Genomic DNA, 13,645 nt, shown 5'->3' with positions numbered 1-13,645 from the left:
GGGGAGGAGGGAGAATCAAACATATGCTCCATATGTGCACAGCTCTCTTTCTGCTTTGTGCTTGCATTTGCCCAAAAATGGTTGCAAATGTATTCCGGTAGAACAACTTTTAATACTTTGCCTTCATAACAGGCAAAGATTCAGCCCTGACTCTCCATGACAGCAAAAGGTTTTAGCTGGTTGCGTTCTCTCTCACTGCTCTTGGGTAAGATTCAAAACATGGATGGGGGCGGGTTAGGAAGTCAGCAATACAAGCCAACACACTGAAACTGTATTCTGCAAGTCAAGCTAGGATTTGACATAATTATGAGCAACAGGAAGAGCCAAAAAAAGCATAATCAAGCGTAATCATAATGCAGACAGGACCATCCACCATCAATCACTGCCAGTACAGTACAGTAGCTACAATCCCCACTTTGACCATAAGGGTCTAAGTTCAAAACGCCACTCAGCCTCGCCAAGAGCACTGGATGCTACTGCTGCAGACAACCTGCTCTCAGACCAACTTATCTCATAGGGTTGGATTTAAGGATAAAATAAGATGCACATATACTGGAACTGGCCTTGGACTTAGATGCACATTAAATATAAATCTGATCACCCACATATTTCAAACCCATGAGTGTCACAAGAAGAGAGCAGGTGCAGCCCAGTGTTTGCAACAGAACAGGCTTAGGAGGCTCAAACCACTTTAACATCAATGCAAAAAAAAAGGTAGAACGAAGAAGATTTATGTTTTCTTTCTCTTCTGTATTCACAACATACACAAATGGTACAGATAGTGCAAGACAAGTGAAAGCAGCTCTACCGCCAGTTTAATCAGAAGCTGATCCTACTGAGTTTATACAGGACTTATTTCCAAGTAGGCGACACTGACATCATTGTGGCAAATTTCCAAGTAATGCTCCAATCCAAGGTACATTGATACGAAAGGAATGAGTGAGTTCAATAGGATGTACTCCTAAATAAATCTATATAGGATTGCCACCCAAGGCAGAAATCCTATACACTTACCAGAAGGTAAATCTCACTGAACTCATTAGAAGCACCTTGGAGGAAGCGGGGTGAAAACATTTTTCTTAGCTGTTCCTTTTGTGTTATTTTAAACCAATCTTCAGTTGTTGCTATTTTGCACTGTCTCAAAAACTATTTTTGTAGTATGTTTATAAATCACCTTGAGAAACATGTAAAAGGAGTTTATAAACTAATACATAATAATAATAATGGGTTTAGGATCTGGACTGTCAGTCTTATCATAAATGATATGGAATTTTATTAAGCTTAAATGCAAGGATTTGGGGTTAAGTTCATAGATCGCAACTTCGGATAAGATCCTGTACTGTATATATATAAAACAGCTTCATTGTGACCCACAAATTACTACCAAACCTCCCAGAAAATTATGAGCATGGGTCACAATGAGTTAAGCTGAACCCATCTGCCCTTTTATTAAAACAATAAACGTCAATCCCGATAATTGTCAGGCATGTCTGTTCAGTAACGAAAGCACTTGCTCTTCCTTGTGTTGTGACTACTCCGGGTTTTTTAAGCTTCCAATTTACAGCTCATAAAATCAGAAGCCAGAAGTTTCCCTGCGTAATAGGACCAACCAACCCACTATGTCTCCATGGAACTGGTAAACATATCCTATGAGTCAGAGAAATTCAGGCACATTTCACAGCAATGTGCACAAACGTCTTCAACTGCCAGGATGTAAAGATTATGTATTCCCCTTTAATTTGTGCTGCGTGTCTGAGCGATTCAAGAAGGCACCCAAACTGTAAAGAGTTATTATTTGGTACAATTAGAGGTGGGTGAGGGGTGTTATCACTAAACTACTTTTCAGAAGGGCACTTTTTGATATAGTTATCTAAGAACCTCCCACTTCCCCAATGTCATTTACTGGCAAGATCTGTAAAGCCAAACAATTAACACTTACCAGAGCTAGTGGGGCGGGGGGCATCTATTGGACTCTTCAGCGGCTTTAAGACAAAAACAAAACTCCAGGACTTATTACCATCTACTGCGGAGCTAATTCCATGTCAGAAAGCGTTCGCTTCTCGGTAATTATAAAACATCCCAGCTTTCCAGTCAGGAAAAAGGCACGCTCTAAAGTGGAATCCAGCAGAACTGAACGCTGATCTCACACACGAGGGAATCAGCCTAGGAAAGTATCTCCAAACTCCTGCGTTCCTTGCTGCAGATCCCCCTCTGAACGGAAAGCTGCTTGGAAATTGAACCACACAAAAGGCCAGTGGCTATTTAAAAAAACAAAAAACCACTGGAGGAGCCCAGCTTAAGAAGCTCCTCCCCCGATTCTCCCAAAGGAGAAGGGAGTATCTCCAGCGAACAGGCAGTGGTCCGAAGGCATCCGAGGCTGTCCCTGGAATGTCGACACGCCTTCGACGCCCGCGCGCCCCAGCCAGTGCGTCTTCCTAAACTGCGCGGAAAGATCCCGAAGGAGATCCAAGTGCTGCTGGATCCCTAAGAGTTTGGAGTTCACACTGGCTCCCCCCTCCTCCTCGCAAAAGCAGCGTGTGGATGTGCCAGGGGAAACCAAACACGTGGGTTTCTCCCTCTTTCTCCACCCCGCCCCTCCTCGCTCTCTCTCTCTCTCCAGCGCCTACAGGAGTTGCTTTCCAGGACTTATTGAGTCATGACGAGCAGATCGCTGTTTTGAATTTTCGGCGGCGGCGGCGAGGCACTTTCCCCAAGTACAGACGAGAGTTGCTCCCTCGACAGATTATACCAAATGACGCCATTCCAACCCGGGGCGGGCGGGCGGGGGAGTTTACCTCTGGAGCGTTCTCTTTGGAGGAGGAGAAGAGGGGACACACCACCATTTGCCCGCCCCCGCAGTTATGATTAGAACTGCTCTGGTTAACAGCTGGTGGTGAGGAGTTGAGAGAGACGCGGGAGGGGAGGGAGCAGCGTCCCTTGATTGCGGCTGACAATGGAGTCCCCGGTTGGTGGCGGCGAGTTTCCCCGTCTGGCCGCCTCCTCGCCCTGCAAAACTCCTGAGCTGCCACACGCTGGGAAAGGGCTTTTTTGCTAGTCGCACAAGTGGGCGCTGCGCCTCGCCAGCATATGAATTCGGTCCTCGTTCCGGCTTCACAAGGATTTTAGGGTAGGATTTTAGGGTTATTAGTAATAGCCTCAAGTCTGTGCATCTGTACTCCAAAGGAAGCCCCACGGACTTCAGGGAGGCTTACTCTGAAGTAAGGGGGCCTACTAAGGATTGAGGCCTAACACAGCTGCTCGCCTGGAATTCAGAAGGGTTGGGAAGCAGTGACACTTAAAATATGACATCTTTCCATTCACTACTACTGGGGGAAAAGTACCTGTGGACATATGAGAATGGGGATGGGCCAGGGTTTGTTGCATATATTTAGGCGCTAGCCTCTAGGTGAAAACATTGCACTTCAGCCAGGCCTTGGGTTAATTAACATTGAATGTCCTTTCAAATGTGTTTGTGGGAGGGAGGTTTTTGGTTTTGTTTTGTTTGATTACGCATTTTCTGTTCTTGTTTTGTATTTTTATGTTGTGAACTGCTCTGTGATCTTCAGATGAAGGGTGGTATGCAGATTTTATAAATAATATAGGTTGACCAATAGTAGTTCAGACTAAGTGTAGCAGAAGTTGATTTGTATACTTCGACAGGACACATACAGACAAACACCCACACACTTTGGTTTGTATGTATGTCACTATCATTAGGGAAAGCAAACTGTTGTGGGGTAGAGTGGGCAGAGAGTTAAACTTGCATTGTAGAGGCCTGGGTTCAAATCCTCATTCAGGCCTAAAATTCGCTAGAAGACCTTGGGCCAGTCATCTTCATTCATTCAAACTTGCCTCTCAAAACCATTGTAAGAATAAAATAAGGGCAATTCCTAAGGATGCACCCCTTGCTTCTTAGAAAAAGTTTACACAAACAGTGGAATTGAAACAGTCAAAGAGATAGTAAAATAGTACAAATGCTCCATCTAGGGTGGATATGAGAGCTTGGTCTTGTACTCCTAGGGTATTCTGGAGCAATCCCCATCCCCAATCCAGAAAATAAAAAAGAAAAGATTGCATGGATGGATCACCTTTCTTTTGCTGTATGTTGCCTTGTCTCTAGTTCTAAAAAAAATCAACATTGACTCTGGTATGACAAGAAACAGAACTCCTAACAAAGCAAAGCTGTTACTGCTGCTGGTGGAAACTATGATTCCCTAACTTCCTCTAAGATCAAAAAAGCACTAGGAGCTGGAAAGAAGAGCAAAGTGAATAAAACTTTTGTTTTATGCCAGGTTTCTTTTGATATTTTAGAGCAGGGATGGGGAACATGGGGCCCTGCATGTGTTGCCGGCCTGTCCCCAAAAACCTATGAAGAGCCACAGTTCACCTCTGCTCTGGAGGAAACAACCTGGCTGTGTTCTGTACTTGATTGCTATACACTCAGATGTCCTTTGACAAGAAAGAGTCAGCCATCTGTACTAAAACACCTTCTAGAACTAGCCCTGCCATAGAGCAGGCAGAAGCACCATCGGGTATGGCTAGATGAAGGCACGAACAGATGTTTAATAGTGTAGCAAAACTTTTCTTTTCAAGTGTTAGGCCTAGATAACACATGCATTCTTAATATACTAGTAAGCCGGCACCTGAAAGACAGAAAAATAAGAGGATACACTTTACAGAAGCAACTTACTTTGGCAAAAGGCTTAACCGATAAGTGAGTGATCTGTTGGATTACAGAGAACACTTTGTTGGCATGGGAGAAAAGTAGCTCTTAATGGTTAGCTACATAGAAAGCGAAGTTAGCTAACAGTGTTTCCAGTCCCTTGAGGAAGATAATAGCTCTGTCAAAAAGAAAAGATCTGAATTGTCAATGCATTGCATTGTTTGTATTATAGTCTGCGATGATGGCTCCTCTTCACTGAGCATTTTCCTCTATAAAACACCCTTGTGTATTGAGGGACTTTTAAGCTTCCATATCCCAATGTGTGTACCAAGAAGCCTTTATGCTGTGATTCTTGATCTTTGGGTATAAGGGGCACTCCGCACTTGATTTCTACTTTACAGCATGTTACGTAGTCTGTACTGATATGTTAAGCTTTCTGGGGCAGGGTGGGAGCTTCATTTTGTAGAACTCATGCTTTGCATGTAGAAATCCCAGGTTCAATCCCAGCTTGTGCAGGTAGGCCTTGGAAAAGCCTCTGCCCTGTAACCTTGACAGTCAGCATAGATAACCCTGAGCTAATACCGACTAAGGCTCTCTGACTCAGTAGAACACAGCTTCTCATGCTCCCAGGATCACCCCTATGATTCTAGGGTGGCTTGCAGGCATCCCCTTTGAGTAGTAGTACCTGAGAAGTTATTGTCAAGCCCTCAGTTGCTATGATACACACGTTCATTTTTCTGCCCTCCATGAAGCCAAACCAGTTTTGTAAGTTTCTGTAGCACTTCAAGTACTGCACAGCACTTGAAAAAAAGGCCGAATTATCTTCCAGCAAGAGAACCAAATAGGCACTTAAATGAGTACTTTGCGGATACAGTAGTTCCTGTGACATGACTCATCTATCAAAGTGGCTCTAGCCCTTGAAATTTATGCCCTAATATATTTGTTAATCTTTAAGGGACTAAAGGACTCTGTTTTTAAGATGTTACTGGTGCCCAGAGTTTTACCGCCTGGTCTGCAGGTGCTGGATGGCAGGCAGATGTTTGCAGCTTGGAGGAAAGGAGGAGAGTCATGGTCCATTGTGTGTACAGTGGTACCTCAGGTTAAGTACTTAATTCGTTCTGGAGGTCCGTTCTTAACCTGAAAATGTTCTTAACCTGAAGCACCACTTTAGCTAATTGTGGCCTCCTGCTGCTGCTGTGCCACCAGAGCACAATTTCTGTTCTCATCCTGAAGCAAAGTTCTTAACCTGAGGTAATATTTCTGGGTTAGCGGAGTCTGTAACCTGAAGCATATGTAACCTGAAGCGTATGTAACCCGAGGTACCACTGTACAGTCAAACATGGCATGGGCATAGTAGAAGCTATATAAGCCTCACCTCCACAGTTTCCAGTACCCACTTTACCCACCCTGGTTCGTAGTATGGACTTTTGCCAACCAAGTAGGAATTTTGAGCTCACTTGCACATTGGTCTCTGTAAGCACGTTTTTCCACCAACTCCATACTGTGGTCATACCAGTTTGGTTTGTAATTGTTAAGTAAATTCAATCACTTTGGCATTTGTGTGGGAATTTGGGCTTGGTAATGGGAAATAGGGGCTTGGTGAACACTCTTAGGCACCCTTTGTGTGATGGGTGATCCCAAAGCCTACCACTCTGGAACCTTCGGGGCCAACCTGTATAACCTACTTTGGGGGCCCAAGCTGAGAGGGGACAGGAACACCGCCCCTCTCATCTCTAGAGGGATATCTTGCTGCCCCTCCCCTTTGAAAGGGTGGGCACCCTAGCATACTGCAGGCCATACCAAGGTATTTCCATCACTGTTTTGGTTTCTCTTGCTGCTGTTAAGCATTACAGTGGCCTGCAGTGGTTAAAAGGCAAAGGTAAAGGACCCCTGACAGTTGAGTCCAGTCGCGAACGCTGCTGGGGTTGCGGTGCTCATCTCGCTTTACTGGCCGAGGGAGCCAGCATTTGTCCACAGACAGTTTTTCTGGGTCATGTGGCCAGCATGACTAAGCCGCTTCTGGTGAAACCAGAGCAGCACACGGAAACACCTTTTACTTTCCCGCCAGAGTGGTACCTATTTATCTACTTGCACTTTGACGTGCAGTGCTTAGACTATATCTATTGTTTCTTGAACATTCATTATGTTTAAATGACAGTAACACAGCAAAGAGCATTCATTCTGATTTGCTTGTGGGGTGTTTATGTATCTTCCTGTTATTCATTCACCCCATCATTTTCCAAAAGACAAAAAGTCTGCTGCTTGTTTGTTTTTAAGTGCATTTGTTGCACTAGAGTGACAGCTCACTTTAATCTGATTTAATTGCGCAAACCCAAATTTTTGCTATGTGCTTGAATCCCTGCTGCAGCATAGTGGCAGTCTGGAGGGACACCCCTAGATTTTCATGAACTACCCTTTTCACTTTGTACTGGGTTCTTGAGGAAATATTAATTTCTTTTTTTGATACCATACTATTTAGCCTCATTCCTCAACTTAGCAGCTATGGGTGTCTTTTTGTAGGCCAACAAAATGACTCAAATAGTGCTATCTTATGCATGATTACCCAGAAATAAATTCCAGTGAGTTACAAGGACTTAATATTCAACTCTAGCTCCAATTTTAGCTGAGCATATATGTCAATTTTCCGATACAATTTCTGAAAACTGAAGTGGAGCCTTATACCGGTATTTAAAACCACTTCCTGCTCATGAATTTAAAACTCTTGGGAGTCATTTGTGGTGACTGAAAATTAGAGCCATGCACATATCAGGAGCCGTGGTCTTGAGGGTTCTTAAGAGCTTTCCCTTTCTGTTCCAATTTGCATCAGTGTGATTCTGGGGTTTTGAATCCCTGAGACATATAAACCCCTGCAAACCTAAGCAATGAAATGTTCCATGTAGCCACCAAAAATTGACTGAATGCTATGAAATCATGACATTTTGCATAGTTTCCAGCTGAAAACAAAAGTTGGCTCAAGACAACTTGAAAGACAGCCAGAACTAGAAGAAAGGATTTGTCATCGTCATCCCCCCCACAAAAAAAAACCAGTAATCAATCTGCATTTTTCATGGGCTTGGTGACAAAATCCAAGAAGTGTTTTTTTGCATTCCATTCAAATATTGTCAATTGTTTATAAAATACTAATATTTCAAACCAATAAAACCCCTAATATGTCCCTTTATCGGCTCTTCACGGGGTATGGGATAATGACCTCCTGGTACAGGCTAGCATTTGGCTTTGATTTAGGCTAAAGAACAGGGCTTGGGAACCTACAACCCTTCAAAAGTTATTGGACTCAAAGTTGCATCGGCTCCAGCCAGCAGGACCAATGGTAAGGGAAGATGTTAACCATAGTCCGGCAACTTCTGGAGAGCCACAGGTTCCTCATCCCTGCTAGAGAAGCATTTGGTCCTATGTATGAAAGCTCTCTTCCTCTCCATTTGTAAATATACGGCATTTCGCCCTCACCTTTGTTTTCTCCTCCTTTCACATTTGCACCTGCAGTGAAGATTCCATGAAAAAGCTACATAGTATCGTGAAACCTTTGCATAGCCACCCAAACCAAGCAGATGGCAGGGGCCATTAGAGCACAGCTAATGCAAATCTTAACTCCTGGATTTGGTGTAGAGCAGGCATAGGCAAACTCGGCCCTCCCGATGTTTTTGGCCTACAACTCCCATGATCCCCAACTAGCAGGACCAGTGGTCAGGAATGATGGGAATTGTAGTCCCAAAACATCTGGAGGGTCGAGTTTGCCTATGCTTTGTGTAGAGACTACAGCCATCCCTGAAGGCAATGATGGACCATTGGGCCCAGCTAAGGTGTGATATCCAGCACCCATGGCTAGCGTTAGCCTGCCTCTACATTACTGCTTGCTTGTTAACCATTTTCCATCCAAAAATTTCGAGCTGCACTTCTTGGATGAGTGACCACCTGGGAGCCATGTGTATCTCGAGTTCTGTGATGGAAGAAAGGCTAGGATATGAAAGCAAGGAAATAAATATTTCTATTGAGCCCTTGCTCTGTGCTTTGTTTGACCAGCTGCTGTTGCTGACAAGCCTTCTTGCATTTCTCCCAACTTGCTTCTGGCATGCATTCTAGGTTCACGTCAACTCCCTGGGAACCAGCCCTACCCCACCCCCATTTTTATTTCTGTCTTCCCTAGACTTTGAAAGACTCGTTTCCTGCCTTCAGCCTTTTTTTCATTTTCTTTTCTTTTCTTTCTTTCTTTCTTTTTTGCCTAGACACGCAACCCTGCTTCATTCGTTTTGCTTCAAGCTTCTTTACTTGTTAAGATCTCTGGCTTGGATTAAAGTGTGTCCATCCTGGTCCTATCATATTCCCAACTAGTCGTTCCTGACCCAAGTTCCTAATATAGGTCCACCACACTGGAGGGCTATCCACCAGTTCCAAGCACTCTTTTTATAAATTAGCTCAAACTTTTGCCTGTAAATATGCCTAAATAAAACTTGTAGTCAACCGACAATCTGCCTTTCATTGTGAGGCTAACCCACTTGTTAGAAAGTTTCCTTTGAGAAGCTAGGGCAGCTTTTCTCTGCATGCTGCGGAAGCTATTATTAGCTGTGGTATTTCTAGAAGGAAGGGAGTGCCTAACAGACCTATCACTGCAGTGAATTTCAAAAACTTCATCTAATCACAAAAGTGCCCTGAACTTGAAAAGTATTATACTGATAATGCCTGTCACTGATCTATAAAGGGGACAAATGTAACAGAAGTGTGCAGACTCTAGATGAGTTTCTACAAGATGAAGATGTAAAGCAAGCTTCTCACATTATTACAATACCTGCAGCATTGGTGCATCGCCTGCTGCTTTGGGGGCCTCTAGAAGGCCAGGAGTCTAATCTAACATGCACACCCAAACAACAGAGAGATGTGCTTTGAGGTGCTGAATATAGGATTGCAGTCTGAATCGGCCCCATTATATTAAATGGGACCTACTTCTGAGTGGGTCCAATGATCGAGAAAGAGGCCATAGAGGAAAAAGATGGGCAGGTGGTCCTGGAAGGTAGTCCATCTAGCAGAAGGAAGAGACTGACCTTAAACCTCTGTGTTATTGTGAGACATCTTCAGGAGAAGAAAAGGCTGAGGAGTAAACCCTACACAAACCCCCACTTTACTCCCCAAGTTGCACTCCATTGTCTCAAAACAGACAGATGCCAACTTTTGAGTTGACATGTACAGGATTGTACAGTTCGTGTAATAGCTGCATCTTCAGCTGCAACAGTTAAGAGCACTTTCCATGCATACAAGCCTAGGCATACATGGAAAAATTCACAGTAAAATGCTGATACATTTTCTACGTGGGGGGCTTCTTTTTGTGGGGTGGGGGGTGGGAATCACAAACTGATGTGGAAATGCAAAGAACTGAACTTAAGACTGAGGAAATGAGAGATTCGCCCGTCACTACCACAAATCAGGTGCAGCAGAGGATACTGTCCAGCTGCCAGCCTGGTCAGAGGCTTCATTTTGTCCCTCACCTCAGGTGGCAAAATGTCTTGGGCTCACCCTTGGGGGCTACATTTGAGTGTAAAAGGGGTGCATGGAGGGAGGCTGCTTACCCCATTCAATTCCAATCCCTTTTAAATATTAAAGTTACCCACCCAAAGTTGTTTTTCTTTTCCATCTGTGGGGGGAGAAGACATGGAGTGCCTGAAGCTCTCCTGTATCACCAGACATGTGAAAAAGCAGCTTGGGCGGGTAAATCTGAACTGGGAAAAATGCCAGAGAGGAAAGAGTTAAGCAGCCGCTCCCTGTCTGCCTTATTTCCACTCGGGTACAAATTTGGGTTATTATATTTTTTTTTAAAAAAAAAAAACCCCACTATGGAGGATAGAATGACAGAACACTGAGTAACACAGAAGTTTGAACCTTAAAAAGGTAATTTTCACCTGAATCAGACTAATTACTTGTTTGCATCTCCCTCCCTTCCTCCCTCTCTGGCTTGAGTCATTAGGAACTCTTTGTTCTAGAGGCGTTCCTTCTCCCCTGGACAGGTCCCAAGCTTTGTGAAATACTATGCCAGCAAACAATACTCAGTAGCTGCTCTGTGTTTTAAGCAGGCCTGATGAGTCACACACCAGAAATCTCATGCATGCCCCAAGTGTACTTGCCCAAAGTTTTAAAACAGGCAGCTTTTGCCCACACATACCTAAAACTGAACACACTCCTGCTGATGGCTATTGAAACACCACCACCACCAGGTGGAAAACATTGGATCCAAATGACAGAGGGCACAGGATAGCAACAATAAGAAAGAAGAGGAGGGAAATTCCAAGGATGGTCTGTGGCCAACGTTGCAACATAACATTAGGGTGCCAATAATACTTATAATACAGAGCACTATAAAAAGCAGGAGTGGGCAGACTGTTAGCAGCTACAACTACTCTTCCTCCTGTAATAGTGCATTCCTGTAATAAGCAAGTCTGGGCAAAGACAATTTCCCCTCTTAATTGCCTTGGGTAGTCCTTGATTCTTGAATCTCTGCTTCATATTCTATATCCCTGTCTCTGCAGCATACAAAACGTACATATCCATAGGCGTGGAACATTTTTTAAAAATCTGCAAAAAGCAACAGCTGCTGCCACATGGGACAAATACTCAGACAGAAAAAACAGGTGATAACAAATTCTTGATGCATGTGCAAGCATGAAGCAATGGAGTTATGAATTGCAGCTGCTGCACAAAATATAGCCCAGTTTGCCACAGGTATCCAAGTATGCCACCCATTATTTTAAAACGGATGCACACTCTGCCCTTTATTCTCTCTGTCTTGAGCAGATACACCAGGCTTCAGCAACCTTTTTCAGCAGGGGGCCGGTCCGCTGTCCCTCAGACCTTGTGGGGGGGGGCCAGACTATATTTTTTTGGGGGGGGGGAATGAACGAATTCCTATGCCCCACAAATAACCTAGAGATGCATTTTAAATAAAAGGACACATTCCACTCATGTAAAAACACCAGGCAGGCCCCACAAATAACCCAGATGTATTTTAAATAAAAAGACACATTCTACTCATGTAAAAATACGCTGATTCCTGGACCATCCGTGGCCAGATTTGGAAGGCAATTGGGCCGGATCCGGCCCCCGGGCCTTAGTTTGCCTACCCATGAGATACACAAACCAGCTGTACCTTATTCAGAAAGGAAATGTAATACATCTACCATATAATACAGCAACGAAAAGCAGGGAGCCAAAGAACAATGCACTGGGCATTTTGAGGCAGTCAAAAGCTTCAACCTGCATAATTTTTCCTAATGCATCATTTCTCATAAATCTCAGAATTTCTCCAAAGCCGCCAGATATTACCCTTATGAAATGTCACAGCTTCTCCTCTAAAAAGTAGAAGCACAAAGGGCAATTTGTTTTTGAAGCAGCTATATAGTATATTCCATGTATGTCATACATGCTTACTAAGCAGCTGTTTATTACAAGCCCAACTGGAAAAAGCCACACACACCCCACGTATGTGACAACAGCTAAGGCTACTGTTTATACAACCTGCCTCATACTGTTTATATGCTCTGCCAAATGCACCATATTAATACGACATGAACAGTATTGCAGGTAGGGCAATTCTTAAGTGAGAGGTAGCAAAGCTCACATCCCTCTGGAATGGCTTCTGGACACCCAAAAGGTGAGACATTTCCCACCAGCATATAATCATGCAGAAAGGTTCACCCTATTAAAATGTTGTATGCTAGCTAGCTGTCAATGGTGCAAGAAGCTCTTCTCCCCCTCCTCTCAAAAGTTTTGTTAACCCATTTGGAAGTCACACTATCTAGCCTGGAAACACTTGCCTTAATTCCAGATGTACAAGAGCTGCTATGCTTACTTGGGTGGGGAAGGAAGGGAGGAGAAGGAACGCAATGTTGCATTAAAACATGCCCTATTAATAATCTGCATGACCCAATGCTGAATCCTAACACTAAAAAAGAGAAAACAAAAAAAATTCCTTCCAGTAGCACCTTAAAGACCAACTAAGTTAGTTCTTGGTATGAGCTTTCGTGTGCATGCACACTTCTTCAGATACACTAAAAAAGAGAGTCAACCTTGCTAAACCTTGCTAAATGTTGACTTAAATAATAAGTACCAGTTACAAGCTGTAGGAACCCCTCCATTTCCTTTAACATTGTTAATTTATCATCACTAGTGCTACAAAGTGGCAGTGAAACCAACATGCCATTTTGGTGTCTGATACATGCACCTGCAAAGAACAATTCTTTAAACAGAGCAGTACCACCCTCTGAAAGAGTTAGTGCTGTTCACTGTACCTTTCTATTCGGACGCCTTCTCTTGCCTCATCTGAGGTGCCTTTGGCTGCTAGCTCTACAGCGTCCTTCTCAGGTACAGCAAGGAGAGAGTGACAGAGCTCAGGATAATTGCTGAGGTTATGGAAAAAGGAGGGACACTGTTAGAAGAGAGGAAGGCCATCATGTCATAGGCTTGAGAATTATTCATACAAAGCTTATCCTAAAATTTGGAGTACATATATTTTTTTAACCTACAAAATGCACTTAACCTAATAATAAAGGTTAATCGTTGGTGCAATATACACTTTGGCTATCAATGGGATTAGATTTTAAAAAATAAAAATATAGCTTTAGGAATGGCGATAAAAGTTAAGGACTGTATCCGGTGACTAACTTAAATCAATTAACCCCCTCCCCCCAAAAAATGTACTCCAAGAATGAATAATAAGATGCAACCCTAAAACTTCTTCCTCACTTCTGATCCTCCAAGTTTGGGAGGAGGGGTCAGAGAGAGGCACACTGAATTTCTCCCTGGCCTGCAGCTTTTAATGGCCCAGGTGCTCCCTCTGTGGGAGAACCAGGCAACCAAAATATCCTGGATATGCAAATCTCAGATTAAAAATCCCACACATCTGAGCACCTGTTTTGACTGCAACAATACCAACTGAAATCCCGATTAGTCAAATGAAACACTGGTTATGTGCTATTTGAT

At 43.5% G+C, this 13,645-nt stretch overlaps 1 protein-coding gene across 10 annotated transcripts in view; it reads right to left on the bottom strand.

Annotated features, from left to right (window-relative positions):
• TACC2 (transforming acidic coiled-coil containing protein 2) overlaps positions 1-13,645 on the bottom strand; it is a 153,379-nt gene that overhangs the window by 102,382 nt on the left and 37,352 nt on the right. For 9 of the 10 annotated variants that reach the window (XM_081912584.1, XM_081912578.1, XM_081912583.1 and 6 more), the window contains one exon: positions 12,955-13,065. The exons of the other annotated variant lie outside the window; for it this stretch is intronic. In XM_081912584.1, coding sequence (XP_081768710.1) covers positions 12,955-13,065 — 111 coding nt within the window. The remainder of the gene's footprint in view (positions 1-12,954; positions 13,066-13,645) is intronic. 10 annotated transcript variants of the gene reach the window in all.

The sequence above is a fragment of the Podarcis melisellensis genome (genome assembly GCF_964234715.1).
Source record: "Podarcis melisellensis genome assembly, chromosome: 5".
Classification (NCBI taxonomy): Eukaryota; Metazoa; Chordata; class Lepidosauria; order Squamata; family Lacertidae; genus Podarcis; species Podarcis melisellensis.
Note: the sequence above shows the minus strand (reverse complement) of the source record. Positions and strands in the feature narration are given on the sequence as shown.